The sequence below is a fragment of the Pelodiscus sinensis genome, chromosome 1 (assembly GCF_052426305.1).
Source record: "Pelodiscus sinensis isolate ZL-2025 chromosome 1, ASM5242630v1, whole genome shotgun sequence".
Classification (NCBI taxonomy): Eukaryota; Metazoa; Chordata; order Testudines; family Trionychidae; genus Pelodiscus; species Pelodiscus sinensis.
Genome location: NC_143052.1, coordinates 301333629 through 301353791, shown reverse-complemented (window position 1 = coordinate 301353791; position 20163 = coordinate 301333629). Strand labels below are relative to the sequence as shown.

Below are 20163 nucleotides of genomic sequence, written 5' to 3'. Positions count from 1 at the left end.
GAGTAGAAAAGGGACATTCCTACCCTAAATCTGTTTTAGGATTTGTGAATAAAAGTCATGATGGTTTTGTTTCATGAGGCCTTTCACCATTGTTAACATGACTCATTCTTCAAGTAACAGTTTAGCTTCACCTTACAGGTTAACCTGTAAAGGTTTAAAAAGAGAGGTAGTGGCTGCTTTGTTTCCTTATGATTCTATAAGGAAGGCCTTTTGGGGGTTCAATTTTTAGTAGTTACATTAGAAATTCAGGGTCTGCCTATCCTGGAAGAATCTGTGGATGACTGGGTAGGATTATGGCATCACAGATATCAGAGCAATGCAATAGGAGTGAGAGGAGGTTATTTTTACTTATAGATTCTAGGGCTGTCAATTGACCTGCATGAACACCTGCAATTAACGCAGGACAGGATTAACAGGTTAAAAAAATTAACGTGTTAATCGCAGGCATTAATGATGCCATGCTTCATAGAAGTGCTGCTCTAGCACGTCTAAGGGGCAGCGCAAGCGGAGCCAGGGATCAGTGGGAGTGCCCAGCTCATCCCCGGCTCCGCGTTGCAAAGCCTCTTTGAAGTGCTGCTTCAAAGAGGCTTTGCAACAACGGATCTGGGAACCAGTCCTCAGCTGATCTCCGGTTCCATGTTGCTAAGGGCTTTGCAACACAGAGCTGGGGATCAGCTGGGGACTAAACCCCGGCTGTACTGTTGCAAAGCCCCTTGGAAGTGTTGTTCCGGCACTTCCAAGGGGCTTTGCAACGTGGAGCCAGAGTTCATCAGGAGTCCTTAAAGGGGCAGCGCTGCATGGAGCCCAGGGTCAGCTGGGAACTCCAATTGATCCCAGGCTTTATGCAGTGCTGCCCTGTTGAAACAACCACGGCATTTCAAAGTGGAGTTGAACGCGATTAATTGCATGATTAATCGCGATTAAAAATTTTAATCGCTTGACAGCCATAATAGATACATTTCTGGTATTGGACTAAGTTTTTAACTATGCACTTAAACACTTGAGAATTAGTTCAGTGACATAACTTTTGGTGACTTGAGTCAGGGGTTCAGGAAAATGAATTATTTTGTGGGAGAAGCAGGCTGGGAAATGGGGCAGCAGCCTTCTGTCTGTTTCATAAAATAAAATAGGAAGCATACTCATTTTTTTTCCTTTGTGGGTCTCCTTTAACTCTTGCTAATGTACTTTGTGAGTAGAAATGTTAATTACTCTTTCGAGAAAATATCTGTTCAATTAAATTAATTCAATGAAGACTTTTGTAAATATTTGTATTTGTTTACCTGTTTCTGTTGAGTTCAAATTCTGTTTGTAATCCCCTTTTTAGGTACCCATATAATACCATAAGAGAGTCCTATTATTGAAGTCTTTTCTCCAAATGATACTGTATAGGCTTCAGTTTCTCAATCTTCACGTCATAACTTTAAACACTCCATACCTTGCATCGATTGAGGAGCTCTTACTTCACAGTGATTGCTGTTAAAAAAGCAATAATTCATCCCAAATGTTTCAAAGTACAGTACAGGGAAATACTGCGGTATCAGATGACACAATATGTTGACTGTGGGTAAATGTTAGCTTTTCATAGTTATCCCTGCACCTCCTATGTATTCTTTTTATCATAACAATTTTTGTCTAGCAGACTATGGATAGCAGATTTATGGGAAAGTATTGCCTGAAAAGTATTTCAGCAGTGTTTGCCAGTTTAATTCCTCAGAACTACAAATATACTGAGCTTCTTAACTGACCTTTGGGTAAGGAAGTTCATGGCTGTTTTAGGCTTGTTCTGTTTTGTAAAGCTTTTATGCTTGAATTCACCAGAATGAGCATTTATTCTCCCTCTCTGATCTCAGCAAATACAGTTTAAAAGCTGTTCTTTTCCACCCTTCATTTCCAAAAGATAGCAATGTCTATGTTTTTAAAAAGTGCATATGTGTCAACAATAAATTGCAAATCAGAAACTGTGGGATATAGAAGATGTATTGAAAAGATAAACATGTTTATTATGGAATTGCTTACATTGTGAGTTAGGTCATGATAGGTTTTTTGTTTGCTTGTTTTGGTTTGCATTGAGTTTTGGAGTTGAAGGGTTTCTTTCTTTTTGTCATTGAATGAGCCAAAGTGTAGGATTTACAATTTCAGATTATTCAGTTATATTTTACTTGAAATAATTAACTTAATTAATGTTATGAATGATATGGTGCTGTTTTAAGGCACATTTTGCCTAACATATCCAGATGCTGTCCAATTTATGTATTTGCTGTGGTGTTTAAAAATACTTTGTTGATAAAAAGCAAGTGAAACAAATACCACATTGTAAAGTGAACTAAGCAATAGTTTACTGGTGTGGGAAAAATGCTCTTTAGTCATTTAGAGACACTAGATGTCTCCCAAATCCTTTATTTCTCATACAATAAATATGCTACTAATGGCACATATACAGTATGTAACTTCATCTTAGACAAGCATTTTGCACTAAGGTATTTTGACAAATTATTTAAACAGAATACAAAAATAAGTTGTCAAAATTAACATCCATTGTTATAACCACTGTCCCAGAGCAAGCTTAGGTTTTAAACCCATTTTAGTGCCTCTGAAGTGCACTTTTAGGGGACAGGTTTCAGTAGTTTGACTCCTCTCTGAGTATATCTATGCAGTTCTTCTACACTTAGACTGGATCTCTGGGCACAGCTATCCTGTTTCTCAGTAGTCTTAACTGGACATGCCCAAATGGGTTTGACATCTGCAAGCCATTTTCCTCTGGAAGCCTGTGACAATGACTGATTATAGGGCAGGGGAGAATCCTTCAAAGCATTATTTTTTAATTTTTCCGAAAGTATATACCACACAGAGCAAAGCGTAAAAGCAATAAAAGGCCTGTGCCAATTTTTCCCTTACCTAAATCCTAATGTTTCCTTAAAAGCTTTTTTAAAGTTCCTTTCAGCCCAGTTACCTTACCTTCTGGGTTGGGAGAGACAGCAGGTTTACTGAAGTTTGTGTTAACATTTCCTTCCTGGACAGCTCTTTTCTTTTTCTTTTTCCATTTTTTCTTTTTCTTTCCTCTTTTTTCCTTTTTTAAGGATAACATCTTTTAGGATTTTAATATCCCCTTTGATCTTAAATTCAGGCCTGGAAAGTAAGCCTTTCCAGCCTGACAGAAGTCAGGGAAGGGTGTACCCTAATTAGTAGCTTCCCTATTGTTTCCTCAAGGACCATAGGAATTCTGTCAGACTGTACCTTGCTTTTGCCATTAAGTTTCCTACTATACAGTGTCATTTGATTTATGTCCCACAGACAGGCAAAAATACTAATCAGGTAAACTGAGATGCATATAAGATGACCAGATAGCAAGTGTGAAAAAGTCAGGGCAGCATCATGGTGGACGTAATAGGGTCCTATTTAAGAAAAAAAGCCCATAATATCAGGATGTCTGGTCACCTGAAGTATATACAATACTTATTAGAAAATATCTATCTATAGATATAGATATAGATATAGATATATATAGATATATATACACTCTTATTATCCACACAAACTCACAATGGAAATGGTTCTATCATTCTAATGGCTTGTTTCGTATAATGGCATGAAAATATTTTAGACCTCGGAATGAATTTATTTTTAGAATCATTGAGAACAAGAGGTAAGACTCATTTAATTGTGCTTCTTTTTCTCCAGAATTGCTATTTAATGTTTGAAAAAGGAATTTGAGAATGAAAAGTACTATGTAAATACAAAATATGAATATTAGTTTGTACTTTTAAAGAGTTAATCATTGATCTGTAAATATAATTAAAAAGGCAATGAAATTGAGAGGCAGGAATATTTTTGTTTGAACCCCTTTTTTAATTATATATACATAAGTGACCAAATCCTTATTCATTTTCAGGCCATTTCATTTTATGTTAGTGTGTTTTGATCTGTTGATCCCTTCATTTTCATGTTAACGTGCATTCTGATTAGCAGTAAATCAGTTTTAATTATAAATCTGCAGAGCAGTATCACACACTTATAGCCATATTAGTTTAGTAAAACTTTGTTACTTATATGTTAAAACACTATTAATTGTTTTGAAATGGATAAGATGACTTATTTATTTTTAAATAGACTGGCATGGCAGGAAATACCATTGTATTAAAATATTAAAAAACAACTTTTTTCAAACTGAAACAAGATCTTAATTTATCTTGGGGACAGGTGCAGTGGATTCAGGATCTTCCTCCTCCTCTTCATCCTCTAGCTTTGTGAATGGTGCTACCAGTAAAAACCTTCCAGCTGTGCAAACTGTTGCTCCAATGCCAGAGGACTCCGCTGAAAACATGAGGTGTGCATATTCTAATTTTATTTTAATTTGTCTTTTCTTACGACACAACAAAATCAATTACAGGCAATTAATCAAAATAATGCAAAAATAAAAATGAAATATATAAAGTATCCTGAGAGGATGCTAAATAGCTTTTAAAATAACTGAAAAATACTGCTGTCCATGTAATGAGTTAAATGTTTATTTATTTCATTTTCTATATGTGGATTAATAACCACAACACTGCACAAGTGTTTTAAGTGATAATGTTAGTCATATGGCATAATGCACTACTGGACAGCCCTCAGGTACTATGGACATGAAAGTAGTATAGGCACTTATATGGACTAGAATAAAATTATACTTCCACAAATATTTGCACTGTAAAATTGCAAACAAAAGAAATATAATTTTTCAGTTCATTTCATACAAGTACTATAAATCAATAGCTTTATTGTGAAAGTGCAACTCACAAATGTAGGTTTTGTGTTATATAATTGCATTCAGAAATAAAACATTGTAAAACTTTAGTGCCTACAAGGCCAATCAATGTAGCTTCTTGTTCAATCACTCACAAAGAGAAATAAGTTTACATTTACAGAAGATTATGCTGCACACATTGTCATCTGAAAGTGAGAATAGGCATTCACATAGCACTTGGGTATCTGGCATTGCAAAGTATTTACATGTTGGATATCTAAACATTTGTTTGTGTCTTCATGCTTTGAAAATAAACATGCACTGGTCCACACTGCTTCGGATCATTATTGAATAGAACCTGTTACCAGCATGGATGCATGTCCCCCTGGAATACTTGTAGAAGTGAAAAGGGACATACAAATCTTTAATCTGTCTGGCACATAAATATTTTGCTATGCCATTCAAACTCCTGTTTTCATTGTAAACAAGAAGCAGGCACTATTATCACCTATAGATGTAAATGAAATTATTTGTCTGAGTGCATAAAGAAGTGGGAGTCAGGGGACTTGTAGACTTCAAAGTTTTAAAATTGTTTTATTTTAGAATAGGGATGTTAGAGTGTAACTGAATAGTAATGTAATTGAATTATTCGATAGTCCCTATAGGTGGGGCTGACACTTCCAGCCCCACTCCCAGGGAACCCTCTGCCACCCCACACTGCTGCTTCTGTATCAGAGGCAGCAGTGCGGGGTGGCAGAAGCCCCTGTTCATCGGGGTCTGTACTCCCTCCAGATAGAAACTGCTATGTGGGATGCTGGAGCAGCCTCTGTCCACAGGGAACTTGGACTCTCTCCCCCTCCCTTCTCCCTCCCCCCGAACTTGGACTGTTGCCACAGAGCAGCCTCCGTCTGCAGCAAGCCCAGGCCCACTGTGGACAAAGGCTACTTTAAGGCAGTCTTCCCTGTGCTCCTGTCTCTGAAAGAGGCAACAGCACGGCGGTGAAGGCAGGTGGCAAGGAGGTACAGGTTGATCCCCCTGAGGCAGTACACTTGGAGAGCTAGTTTAAAAGCCAGCTCCCCACACATCAGCTCCTGCCTGCTCCCCTCACTGTCAGCACTGCTGCCTTTCTATCAGAGCAGCAATGTGCGGGAGGGGGCAGAAGCAGGTGGAACCAGTGCTTAAAGCGAGCTCCTCACAGGAACCGGCTCCTGCCTCCTTGCCCCTTGCCCCTTGCCCCTTGCTGCCTCTGATACAGAGGCAGCAAGGGTGGGGGAATGCGTGTGGTTAAAAAGATAAACCAATAAACCAAGGATTGAGCAATAATGTTGACATCCCTGTTTTTTAATGCAATTATTTTTTGTGCATAATTCAACATTTGTAGGTTCAACTTGCATGATAAAGTTTGCTCTACAATACTTATACTGGGTGAATTGAAATACTATTTCTTTTGTATTTTACAGTGCAAATATTTGCTATCAAAACAAATATAAAGTGAGCATTGTGTAATATGTATTTTGTGAAATAAAAATCTTTGAAAAGGTAGCAAACATCCAAAATATTTAAATATATAGTATTATATTATTCCAAGGGTATGATAATTGTGATTTAATTGTGCATTTAAATTTTTGTTGATCTCTTGACAGCCCTAATTGTTATAAGAAAATTTCATACAAAACGTCTAAAAGAGCCTACATTGGCAAAGCTGGTCTTCTATAGAGTTTATTTTTTAACCACTGTAACCAGTGCTACAGTCATAATATTTTCTATTAGCTCATTAGAAACAATAATGTTTCAATGCTTAAGAAACAACCCTTTGGATGAAAAAAATCCTAGAACCCTACTTTTACTAGAACTCCATTCAAGAAGCTATGTTCTTATTAGAGCACATTGAAACATTCCCATCAGAAAATGCAGATTCATCATAATAGAAATCTATGAGTACATGTCAATTTCAATGTAATTTTCAACAGTTAAGATTTTTTTAATGGAATTTCTTGTTTCATTGTGATAATGCAATGTTTTGTTTCAGTTATGTCAAAATGTTTTGGTTTTGATTGATAGTGTTTCAACTTAAGATACATTAAAATATCAGTTTTAATACTTTGGATATATTCTATTGATTATTGAATATGTTTAATATTATATATTTTTCCTCATTGAAATGAAATATTTTTCCTTATCAAAATAAAGTGTTTTAACATTATTGTAACAAAACAATCTGATGCTATTAAAACAAAGCCTTTTTTAAAATTATTTTATGATTTTGGCAATTTTCTTCCTTTGAGAAATTTCACAATTTTGACTTTTTGTGCTGATTTGGTATGAAAATAAATTTCAAAATGTTGGAATTCATGTTTTGATCAGCTCTCATTCTAATGCTACAGTGTTAAAGCTGTAGCTTTATATACAGGTATAATGGGAAAATAAGCATTTTTATTCCACTTCAAATTATTGGATCTATGTGCCCTACTTCCATCTACATGAACATTCTGGATAATATTAGAGATTAGAGATATGAATGACTAACCAGTGGGAGCTGAAGCCAGCCCTCTGCCCGCTGCAAGCAAGGAGCTACTTCACCCTCATGGGGCCCACTGAAGTCAGGGAGTGCCCAGAGCAGCCCCCAACCACCCCCATTTAATCAGTTAACTGGTTAAAAGATGAAGTTTAACTGGTTAACTAATTAAATGGGATTTTACATCCCTAGTAGAGATTTAGTCATATTTTCTTTCAATTCTATGATTGACTCCTCTGAGATTGTCCTTTTTTGCACCACTTATATGGTTCGCCATGACAAAATCATTGTGCAAAGCAGTGAGTGGAGGGAGAGCCAGTGCAGCAGGCAAGCCTACTGACATAAATTGTGATTGGATAACTGATACCTGCCAGTAGTTGTACCCTTGTTACCATGCAAAGGGCAGAGGTGATAACACAGGTGCAAGGGATCTGTTAAATTTAAGTATAAATTTAAAACAATAACCTATTTAAATAGTATGTCCTGGAACTTCTACCTTATTTTATTTATTGCGACCTCTTCGGTTTTGTCTAAAATATTATTCATCTCTTTGATAACAGCATTTAGAAGTCCCAAATGGAATTGAGACCCCATTGTGCTTGAAGCTGACTATGTATAGAAATAAGTCTCTGCACAAAGAGTTTATAGCTAAATAGGAAAGATAGAGCTAGAGAGGGAGGGAGGGGAAAAAAGCACACCAGGGTGAAGTGAGTAACCCAAGGCCACTCTACTGGTCTATAGTAAAGATCAGAATAGAACCTAGACATCCTGACTCCCAGTTCAGTGCTCTGTCCATTTGAACTAAAATGCACTGGAATAGAAGACTGCTTTAAAGTATGTATAAAGGAGCTTATTGTAAATCTTTGGCTCTTGTTTAGAGTCCTTAAATATCTATAGAAGTCACAAGGAATAAGTTCAGTACCTCAGAGCTGAATAATTGAATTGCCAGATAAAGAAAAAAAATACTGATTCTAGTGAATGACTACCAATAGAAGTTGCACATTTATGACTATTATATCTGTGCAGAGAAGAGACAAAACTGTGGAACATCCACCAGGTTTCATAGGGGTATCCGTATTAGTCTGTAATAGAAAAAAACTTAAAAACCAATGAATAGTCCTGCAGCACCTTAGAGACTAGCAAAAAATATAGATGGTATCATGAGCTGTCCACCAGGTTGTGACTTTAACCTCCGAGTCTATAAACACAACTTTATTCCTGCTGAGGATATAAACGCAACTGGCACCTTCATTGTGTATTTGACAAATCTTCCGTTTTAGGGAGTTGTTGCACACTTTTTAGACAGAGTAGCTTTGGTAAAAATATCAGAGTCTCTGTACTGTCATTTAATATAACTGCTTTCTCCAAGTATAAACTGGTGGATCTACCATTTACTAAATCCATACTGAAAAAATATTTTAGATTAGAATTTTTGAGTCATTGTGAAGGAAACAGAGAGATCTCAAGAATCTGGATTTTTATTTAGCTCAAAAGAAAAGGAGATATTCCAGGCTGGATGATTAGCTTCCCTTGAGATATAATACTCTGTATAACAGTATATTTAATAAACGCTGCTATAGCCATTCTTGGTAGGTTTAATCAAATCCGACAGGCAGTCCATCTAAGCCTGGTAGTTGTCTAGCTTGAAGTGAACTAATTGCATACCTAATTTTCTCCCTGGTTACTTTTCCATCTAGTAAATTCTTTAATAAGGGTCACATTTGTAACTGGCTTTTTGCCAGTTAGTCATTTAGTTTGTTTTCCTGTCTTCCCCTTTGGGTTATATTACCTTCTAGATAATTTAAATAAAGTGTACTAAGTCCCTCTTTGTGATTGTATGATTGAAATTGATTATTAATTGTAGAAGTGAATTTATTACATACTTCCTGTGTAATCAACTTTACTAATAACCCCAGAGTTATCCAGCTTCAGAGTACAAATAATATCTAGTGCTGGACCCCTGAGATGCTCTACCAGTCATCTTTTCCTTTCAGTTTCTGGTACTGTACAGTCCTGTAGCATTTCAAATGGTATGTACTAAACAGGGTTAAAACCCCTCTTCTCCCTATATTGAGACTGCACCCCCAGAAAATCATCTTAACTTTTGGTATTAACTTGACTCAGGATGGGGTTGCACAACCTTTTCAAATGCTTGCCCTAAAAACTTTGCCCACGCATCAAGTTAGGCGTCAGCGCCTGGCATGGGGACGATGGGTCAAGACCCAGTAAACTTGGCATATTAGCCATTCTTTCTTTTGCCAAGAATGCTGACGTTTTCTTTTAGAATTCAACATCTGAGTCTCAGGGGTCACTGGGGATCAGCCCCTGACAACTACTGTTTTCCATGTGTTGCTAGATGTTGCTATTTCTCTTGGAACCTGTAGGGATTCCACAGCCATTGGCAGCCCATATAGCGCTGCAAAAGTCCTTTCCTCCTCTTGAAATCTGCAGCTACACACACAGCACTTGTTCAGAGAGTCACTGGCTTTTCTTAAAGTAGATTCATTTAAGCTTCCCTCATAGGCCTCAAGTATCCCTAACACCAATAGGCATTCCTTAATGTCAATATTCATTCTCTTGCGTGAATCCTCTACTATGCGGACAGCCGTTATGCAATCTCTGACTCATCCAAAAAGTAACAAGACTGTTTTCCACAAATCAGTGGTCTGCCATAAGATGTGCTTGTGGTGGGTACTAACCCAGCTAGATCCCAAACCCAACCCCCCAAAATATAACTCTTCTGCTAGCAGCAGTGCACAGCAAGAAGGGCCAGGTTCAATATCTTAGGGGTTCTTTTCAGTAATGTAACGAAACCGGCTCAAGCCCCATCCAGTAACCTGGGAAAGTTCTATTCTACTTACTTTGTGCCTTTTAAAGGCAATTTTCAGGCAAGCACAGAAAGGAAAGAGTTTAATAAAAGTGACATGGCATACATCTAAGAAAAAAATACATGTAGTATCCATAAACAAAGAAAAAGCAACAAACAAGACACCCTTCCCAGTGTTAGCTGGGCAGTGTCCTTTACTTCAAATTCTTGAGTCCAAGACTCCAATTCTTGTGGTGTGCCTCCCTCCTTGACGCTGTACTCAGTTGTCTCATCAGTGCAGACCTGGAGTTCATAGGTATGCCTGCATGAAGTCTCTCCTCTTATGCATGGGAAGGACCAATGCCACCTGACTGCTTCCTCACTCACTGGCCACCCTGATAGAAATGTAGCCGTGTTAGTCTGGTCTAGCTGAAACAAAAAACAAGACTATGTAGCACTTTAAAGACTAACAAGATGGTTTATTAGGTGATGAGCTTTCGTGGGCCAGACCCACTTCCTCAGATCAAATAGTTTTTGATCTGAGGAAGTGGGTCTGGCCACTCTGCTGTGAGTGGTTTAGGGCTTGGGCAGAATTCCAGTCCTGCCAGAAATTATTTCAGCTCCCACTGATTTCAGCTATTGGTCTGAAACATAGTCCAGCCCCAAGAAATTTCAGCATCCAGTGGAGTAATCTACTATATATTTGACAGTATGTCTGTCTGTCTAAGAATTCCTCTTAAACAATAAGAGCTAGGACCACCAAATTCAGTATACAACTTCCTCTTGTTATGACTTAAAGCCAAGGTAAGGATTTGGTTGTGCCAGGAAAATGGGATGTACCTGGAATGGGATTACTTCTCATAAAATCAGACCGGAAAAAGACAAAATCACTAGGGAGGGGGAAAGGACTAGCTGGGGCATGTCCCCCCTCCAATCCAGAACTGTCCCAGTCCTGAGCACCACCCCCAGGCATCCTTTAGTGGGGCAGGTGCTGAATTCTCTCCTCCCTTCATCAAGGAAGTGAAGGGAAAGTAGATACTTTGCTTAATTCGTCACTGCGGCTAGGGAGAGTAGGGGTCAAATGAGCTGTGTAGTTTGCTTTACATCCTGATAGGGACAGGAATGGGAAAAGCAAGCAGTTCTGGTATGGGTCTCGGGAAAGGAGTAATGAGGCACTTTGGGCGTGCGCAAACACCTCCCTCCCCCACAAATAAAGTACAGGCAGTCCCCGGGTTACGTACAAGATAGGGACTATAGGTTTGTTCTTAAGTTGAATTTGTATGTAAGTCGGAACTGGCTCCAGATTCAGCCGCTGCTGCTGAAACTGACCAGGGGCTGACTACAGGAAACCGGAGGCAGAATTGCTCTGCCCCCAGCTTCCTGGAATCAGCCACTGATCAGTTTCAACAGCGGCTGAATCTCGAGCCTGGGACAGAACAGCTGGGCTGCCAGGTAGGTCCCTGTAGGACTAACCCGGCAGCACCCCAGCTGCTCTACCCCAGGGTCCACAACAAAAGCCTGGTCTGCAAAGCCTCAGAGGCACGGGACCCTGCCGCCGCTGTGGCTTTGCTCCGGGTGCCTCTGGTCTGCTGGGGACCGTCTCCAGCAGACCAGAGGCACCGGGAGCAAAGCGGCAGCGGCGGCGGGGTGCCGCGCCTCTGAGGCTTTGCTCTGGCAAAGCCTCAGAGGCACGGGACCCCACCACCACTGCGGCTTTGCTCCTGGTGTCCCTGGTCTGCTGGAGACGGTCCCCAGCAGACCAGGGACACCCGGAGCAAAGCCGGGGAGGCACGGGACCCCGCCGCTGCTGCGGCTTTGCTCCCGGTGCCTCTGGTCTGCTGGGGACCATCCCCAGCAGACCAGGGGCACCCGGAGCAGGTTTTCTCGCCCCGGAGGTCGAGGTGGCGGGACCGCTGCGCTCTGGGCAGTCACGCTGCCTGCGAGCTCCGGGCCGAGAGAGCCCCGTTCGTAAGTGCAGATCCGACATAAGTCGGATCCGCGTAACTCGGGGACTGCCTGTATATACATTTTCCTTTCTCTCCTCCCCCAGAAATTGAGTTAAGGATCCGAGCAATGTTGGATAAATGTGCTAGTTTAAAATAAAAAAAGTTGCTCCTAAGGGGGCCTATTTAGCGCTCTTGGAACAGTGGACGGAAACAGGTTGAGAGTTTCTGACCTCTCCGCTTAACCCCACAGAGCTCTGGTATTAGAGCCCTTGTCCACCCAAGGTTCTTTAAACTTCCTGTGGTTCCCTCCTCTGAAACAGGTTAAGAACAATCTGTCTTTTCTGTCTTCCCACAAAAATTACCAACATTAGTTACCATATTTCACAATTCCTGCAATTAGGATTAACATGGTTTGTGACAGCAGCCAAATTGCAAAACACTGCTCTATCATCTGAATATCTAACAGATCTAAGCAAGACAGAAGCGAACTGTCTGTATATAAACACACCCAGAGTCTCTTCCCAACTAGTGTCAGTGAAGCATTCATTCAGATCCTGCATACACTGACATCAGCATGGTACACTTAAATTTCACTTTGTTTTCAAGGTGAAGTAAACTCCAAACTCAGGAGTTATGAGTATATCTGCAGTGAAGCAAATAAATATTAGTGGGATTTGTAGTGTTGTGTTTTTCCTCCTTAATCTCTAGCAGCAGCTGTGGAGCTCTGCAAATCAAGTATCTGAATTTGTTAGTTCAAGGAGTGGTGCAATGCACTGCAAGAAAAGAATCAAAGTGATTTTGAGTTGTTGGAAGAGAGCTTCTGATCTCTTCTAATGGCATCTGTTCTGTATTATAAGTTAAGGACTTTCATATGAACTTTATATATATTTCTATATTTGAAAACTCAAAAATCACCATGGAAGGTATCATAATTTTAGTTTCTGCCCGTATTTAAAATCTCAGCACTTAACATTATTATTCTTAACTATTTCTCAGTGCTGTAAAAAAAAGCAAAGAAGCAAAAAAAAAAAAAAAAAAAAAAAAAGTTTTTTTGCCCCCAGTGGCAGGCAGTCCAAAGGCAGAGTCTACTAAAAGCCCAAAAAAGGAAAAACCTAGTTTCCTTTTGTGTTTTTAAAGTAATTATTGATCTGTTGTGGGAAATACAAAGTATTTTGACTCTTTAGTACAGATTTGAAAGAGAAGGCAGCAGTGGCTTGCCAAGCCAATGATGGGGAGGAGATTTACATGCATGGAGAAGATCAAGTGATTACAGTCACAATGGAGTAGAACTTGCTGAGTATTTAATAGCACCTGCGAAATTTGGAACTCTGTACCAGTGATACCCAAATTTTTTCTGAGGTGTGCCTCCTTCCCCCCCCATAACAAGCATTAGATTCTCTCCAGTTGGTTCAACAGAGGAGCTTGGTTTGAAAGGCAGAGCTGGAGGCAGTACAGGGGATGAGGGAGGAGCTAGGGCTAGAAGTGGAGCTGGCTTGTGGGTGGTGAGGGAATGAGGACAGAGCTGGGTTGCGGGCAGCATGCCCTCTGAAGATTCCTGTTATGAGGATGTATCCCACAGTTTGGAAACCACTGCTCTAGACAAAGGAAGCATCCATAAAAGTAGGTGGTGTACAAATACTGAGAAATAGTCTCTGCTCCAAAAGACTTACCATCTAAATTGACAAGACAGAGGGGGAGAATCTGAAAACATTGGTTCAAAGATGAAACATCTTGCCCTGGGTTACACACCTTATAAGTAGCAACGCCAGGGAGGAGAATCCAGGTCTTCTGACTCTCACTCCAGTTCCCTATCACGTGGACCACTTTGCTTATCACATCAAATATAGATTTAGTATCTGAAAGTTTATCAAGAAAGCAAGAACATTTTTGTAAGGTGGTCTTTGCCATTAAAATATGATTTTCATGCTTCTAAAGTGTTATGAAAAGTGATGAAATATTGCATCTCTGAGGAGAGTGCAAAGTTGTGGCTGCAGTTCAACTGCCGGTGCACATTCCTATTATTTTGGGGATATTTAAAATGCAACTTTTGATATTCTGTTTGTTTGTATAACACAAGCAGGATAAACAATCTAATTTTGATTTGTTGTTAGACTCTTCGTTATGGAAGGTGATGTAAAAGAGGAGGAATAGGTTCTGGTGAAATTGGACACATCCAGTTTAGTTATTTCAATATTGAAAGTTCTAGCCTCACAGATATGAAAGCTCATTTGGGGGAAAAAACATTGCATACAGTGAGAACACTTAAAAGTTGGACTTTTTCCACAGTGCAGTATTTTCATTTTTTAATTGAATTTTCTGTACTTAAAGGGTAAACTCATTGAGGTTTATAGCTCACTACTGTAAGTTTCTGCAGTAAAATCATTGTCTTTTAATACAGGAAACATACATCATTAGAAACAATGAGTCCAGTGGCACCTTAAAGACTAACAGATTTATTTGGGCATAAGCTTTTGTGGAGTGATGCATGGAGAAATTACAGAGTCAGGGATATATAAAAACAGGATGGATGTGGCTCGCTTGCAGCAGCTGATTCACACCTCTCCATTTGCTGCTGGGAGTGAGTCACATCCACTCTGACTGAATGACCTCTTTAACTCTAGTCCTACACTTGATAACTCCCTTCCTCCTTTTGTTATACCTGTGTATGTGTGTGTGTGTGTGTGTGTGTATCTATCAATCTATCTATCTCTCTCTATATATATCTATATGTAATATCCCTGCTTCTGTAATTTATACATCAATGCATCTGACAAAATGGGTTTTACTCACAAAAGCTTATGCCCAAATAAAGCTGTTAGGGTATGTCTACACTAGCCATCTCCAAAAGCTCATGAATGGATTTCCTGGTCCCTGTGTCAGAAAGTTTGGGAACCCCTGATGTATGGCAAGTCTCAGAGGGGTGACTGTGCTAGTCTGTATCTGCAGAAACAATGAGGTATCCCATGGCACCTTAGAGACAGAGGATATGTCTACACTAGCCCCCTAGTTCGAAGTAGGGAGACTAATATAGGCATTGGAAGTTCCAAATGAAGCCCGGGATTTAAATATCCCGGGCTTTATTTGCATCTTCCCGTCCGCGCACCATTTTTAAATCCCCTTAGTCCGAACTAACTGATCGGGGCTACACTCAGCAGTTAAACACTAATTTGAACTAAGGACTTAGTTCGAGTTAACGTTTGACTGCCGCATGTAGCCGTGGGCAGTTAGTTCGGACTAAGGGGATTTAGAAATGGTGCCCGGACAGGAAGAAGCAAATAAAGCCTGGGATATTTAAATCCCGGGCTTCATTTGCAACTTCAACTGCCTACATTAGCCTCCCTACTTCGAACTAGGGGGCTAGTGTAGACATATCCTCTGACTCTAAGGTGCCATGGGATACCTCATTGTTTCTGCAAATACAGACTAACACAGTCACCCCTCTGAGACTTGCCATACATCAGGGGTTCCCAAACTTTCTGACACAGGGACCAGGAAATCCACTCATGAGCTTTTGGAGGACTGGTAACATTCATTTGCATATTTGCATATTCATTAAGCAAATGATGAATATTCAAATAAGTTGTTTCTGGTCCTCCCAAAGCCCCCAGTGCTAGCTTTAGCAAAGCTTTTGATAGTCACCCACAATATTCTTGCCAGCAAGTTAAGGGAATATAGATTGGATAAATGGACTGTAAGATAGAAAGCTGGCTAGACCAGGGTTTCCCAAAATTTTTACTTTAGTTGGAACCAGGTTTTTTTTCAGTATTTTTTTGCAGCCCAAAAGTATAAAACACACAAAAAAAATTAAAAATGAATAAATTTTCAGTGTTTCACCCAGCCGCATTGTCCTACCAGCCTGGGCCAGGACTTGGGGGACCCAACACTGCATGAGCACTCCAGGAGGTGGGAGCAGGATATCTGGCTAGGAGGGTGGGTGCAAGGGGGGGTAGAGTTGCTAGGTGTCCAGTTTTGTACCAGACAATCTGGTATTTGAGGGTTCTGTCCAGGAAACAAATTGAGAAAATACCGGACATATAAAATAAATAAATAAATGGAGATTGCCTATCTCCTAGAACTGGAAGGGACCTTGAAAGGTCATTGAGTCCAGTCCCCTGCCTTCACAGCAGGACCAAGTACCATCCCTGACAAATTTTTGCCCCAAATCCCTAACTGGCCTCTGCAAGGATTGAACTCACAATCCTGGGTTTAGCAGGCCAATGCTCAAACCACTGAGCTATTCTTCCTCCCCCCCCCCCCCCATATAAAATGTCAGGTATTTCTAATTAGGTAAGTTTTATTATAATTAGGTGTATCAGTCCATAGCTGTGAACTGCCTGGCTGGTAGATGTGCTCATGCTGCATGAATGTGTCTACCAGCCAGGCAGTTTGCAGCTACTCAAGGGAGGCTATGGGCGGGGAGGGCAAAATGGAATCCCCAGGGCCAGACTCACTTGTGTGCCTGGGTCTGCATGTGCCTGGGTCAGTCCCACTTTCCGCCGGCTGATTCACTTCCCCTCCCCCGCTTCTCCTTCCGAACTCCCCTGGTCAGCTCTCCCGCCCCTCATACAGCCCTGCTTCTGCCGCCCGCACATCCCCAATCTCCAGCGGATAGCTCCGCTGCCCCTAACCCTGCTTTCACCGGCCGGCCGGCCACGCCCCACCCCACCCCACCGCACCGATCTCCGCTGGACAGCCCCACTGCCCCCAACCCTGTTTCCCAGTGGCCAGTTCCCCTCCCCCCAACACACACACACACAGTCCAGCCGACCCCGCCCTCCTCCCAGCAGCCACGCTGAGGCCCGGTATTTTTTTACCACGACCCATAGTTTGGGAAACGCTGCTATACATCATTAGTTGGTATGATAGATGAAGAGGACTTGCATTTGGATGCCTGAGGTTCTTTCATAATCCCTTTTAAAAAAGAGACTAAAATGCTTACTATTTTGTATTGATGAATTAGCTCTGCTAATTTAGTGAGGCAGTCATTTCCTAAGATGGATATGAGTTAGTTTTTTGCTAACTTAAATACTGCATTTAAATATTTTTGTTGTCCGTGTTAATCAAATCACAGTCGTGATTATCAGAAGACACTGATTTTTACAGCATTGATTAGTAAATAGACATGATGTGATATCATTTAACAGCTGGTATTTGCCTTCAACTCTCGTGCTTTGTTTTCAACAGCATTACAGCAAAGCTGGAAAGAGCTTTAGAAAAGGTGGCTCCACTCCTGCGTGAAATTTTTGTAGACTTTGCCCCTTTTTTGTCCCGTACGCTGTTGGGTAGTCACGGACAAGAACTACTGATTGAAGGTACAAATCTATTATTAAATTACTAGTATTTTGATTATTACTTTGTATGACTCTTTCTTTTTCAGAGGAGATTATATAACTATTTAATGATGGCATTAAGACATTTAGGTAGATATGGTTTCATTTCCTGTCACTTATTTTGTTTTTGAGAAATGCCATGGATTCATGAAAATTTACTATTCTTGTTCCCAGTTTCTTAATTTGTACTGTCAGTGACACCCCAAGTCAGTACACAAGCTGTTCATCCTGGCTTCCAAGCAAACACAACATAATTAACTTTAATTTCTTTAAGATACTCAGAGTACTGTATCACTCAGTCTGATTTTTAAAAGACTAGAAAATTGAAAGAGCGGATTAATATAACCCGTGAGAAAAAAGAAAGAGGACTGTGTACTAAAATAGATAGTGTATGTAGTTAGAAATGGAAGATTTCATGGTAAGTAACCTTCCTTATATGTGGATTTGCATAAGCAAATTACAAAATACATAAAATAAGGTGATAATAGGGATTGGAGTGGGAAGGCTTAAAGAGAAATTATTGAATGGGATATTCTTGGAACCTTTTAAAGGTTTTTAGTTTGTTTACATGTTGGCCTGGCTTCTGAGTGGTCATAAAGTTTTGGAAAGACAAATTAATAGACTAGGAGCAGCAAGTTATATGGGCCTATGGTGCCTACACTTCAGCAGTATTCCAGGGTGAGCCTCTCCTGTGACACCGTCTGCCATTCCTGAGCATCCCTGTTGTACTCTGCCAGCTGCCGCCGCAGGATCCTAGGACGTAGGGCCCACAGGCTGATCCTGAACCTGCCCTTCCACCTCAGATAGATGGAGCTTTCCCTTTTCCAGTGGGACCCTCTACAAGCACAGGGAGCTACCTGTAGTCTTGGCTCTTGCCTCATGCTGGGCAAGAGGCAGCCTCTTTAACTAACCCCAAAGAGGCCACAGTGAGGGGCAGCAGATGGGAAGGAGATGTACATGTAATGGCAGCCTCCCCCCGGCACCCATCACTGGGGAGGCAAGGTGGGTTAGGGTTAGGGTCATCCTTTATCCCAGTCTACACCAAAGCCTGTACCCCCAGCCAGAGCCCTCACCCCCTGCACTGCAACCCTCTGCCTCAGCTCTGAGTCCTCTCCTGCATCATGAACTCCTCATGCATGTCTTCACCCTAGAGTTCTTGCCACCACCACCCAACACTTTGCCCAAGCCCTTCCTAAGCCCCAAATCCCTCCTCATCAGCCCTCACCTCAAATTCCTCACATTTTTATGTTAGTGTGTGTATGTTTATATATAAGGCAGGTAAGTGAGACTTTGACCAACCACCAAAAATTACACACATCTGTCACCCTTGAAATACACTGCCACTATTTTTATTTATAATAAGCAAATAGCTACTGTTACTGTGAACAAATATATACTTGCAAATCAGCATAGTTTATACACATAAAGATCTACATAAGGACTATTGTGAAAAGCATATATTTTTGTTCAAATTTGCCAGCTAAAACTCCTTCTCTCATGCACACACGTCACCCAAATGCTATATGCAATTCTCCCACTGCCCAGAGCCGCTATCCCACATCCCATACCCTTCTTCTATCCTTAATGCTCAGTATATTTGAGTCTGATGATTCTGACTATTGGGCAATTGGCTTTGTTGTCTGTCTATACCAAAAGGAAACACTTGCTATGGTTTAATCAGGCTGCAGCTTTCTTACTATGTGCTTGGGACTACCCAGCAAGTGTACAGTGCATTCAGTAACTACTTAGGGGGCTTCCACAACCCTCCCCTTTTGCATCTCCACCCATGCTTGTCCCTTTTCAGCCCTTTCAGCCCCAGGGGATGAGTCAGCATCACCATTCTGACCCATTCCCCCTTTTGCAGAAGATCTGATCTTTCCCCCCTCCCTGACACCCCTTAAACAGTGTTGCTTTTCTCTTGGCCAATTGGACAATCTTCTCCCTATTGAAAGGTGCTGTGTAGAGCCAGTTTCCTAGTTGCTCTATTATATAAGGGAAGCCTTTTGAATGCAATAATTCCCCACATTGGTTCACATATTTTCTATCGGGCAGGGATTTTCCCAGAATTTGCAAGTGATTCTAAGCTCTTTCACAGAGTTCCTGTCTTAAGACACTTTATTTCAGTGAAATTACTGGTGGCACATCTTTGCAACTTTGGTTACAATGTTATTTAAATTTACCTCTTAAAAATGCAAAACCAAAACACACATTTCATAGCACAGCATTCTACTTCTGTTTGACAGATATTATTTAGTTTCACTCTTTCTTTACTAAGTGCAAACCTGTTTGGCTTCATTTCATTTAGGTTCTTAAGACAAATTCCTTCAGGTATTACCACTGGTTTAACTGTTTTGGTGCTAGCAATAGTGGGATCGCCAACATGAACTTGAGCCACTTCTGATAAATTACAGAGATTAAATGTCAGAAGCCACAGAGTTCTGACAGTAGTTGCACTCCCAGTACTGTAACTGAATCAGTGTCAGCACTTACAGAAATTTTCTCTACAGTACTTTATAATAGATACAAAGTGCAACCCCAAAAGGTAGCATTTATCTTGTCATTACATGTATTTTGTTGCAGTAAAGACCAAATATTTTAATGTCATCTCAAGGTGATAGATCTTGCTATACTAAGACAAGGTTCTCATTTTAGCTGTTACAACTATATATCACTGTCATTAAAGAGATCAACAAAGCTCTGGCAAAGAGAATATTTGTTGCTTTGTGTTTCGTCTATTGTGTAAGTTACATGGCCATGGGATAAGAGGAAAGGTCCTTTCTTGGATTGAGAACTGGTTAAAAGACAGGAAACAAAGGGTAGGAATAAATGGTAAATTTTCAGAT

At 40.5% G+C, this 20163-nt stretch overlaps 1 protein-coding gene across 16 annotated transcripts in view; it reads left to right on the top strand.

Moving 5' to 3' along the window:
* The window catches only part of NBEA (neurobeachin), a 748862-nt gene that overhangs the window by 291648 nt on the left and 437051 nt on the right, over positions 1 to 20163 (top strand). For all 16 annotated transcript variants that reach the window (XM_075919178.2, XM_075919174.2, XM_075919172.2 and 13 more), the window contains 2 exons: positions 4198 to 4324; positions 17175 to 17302. In XM_075919178.2, the coding sequence (XP_075775293.2) occupies positions 4198 to 4324; positions 17175 to 17302 (255 nt within the window). The remainder of the gene's footprint in view (positions 1 to 4197; positions 4325 to 17174; positions 17303 to 20163) is intronic.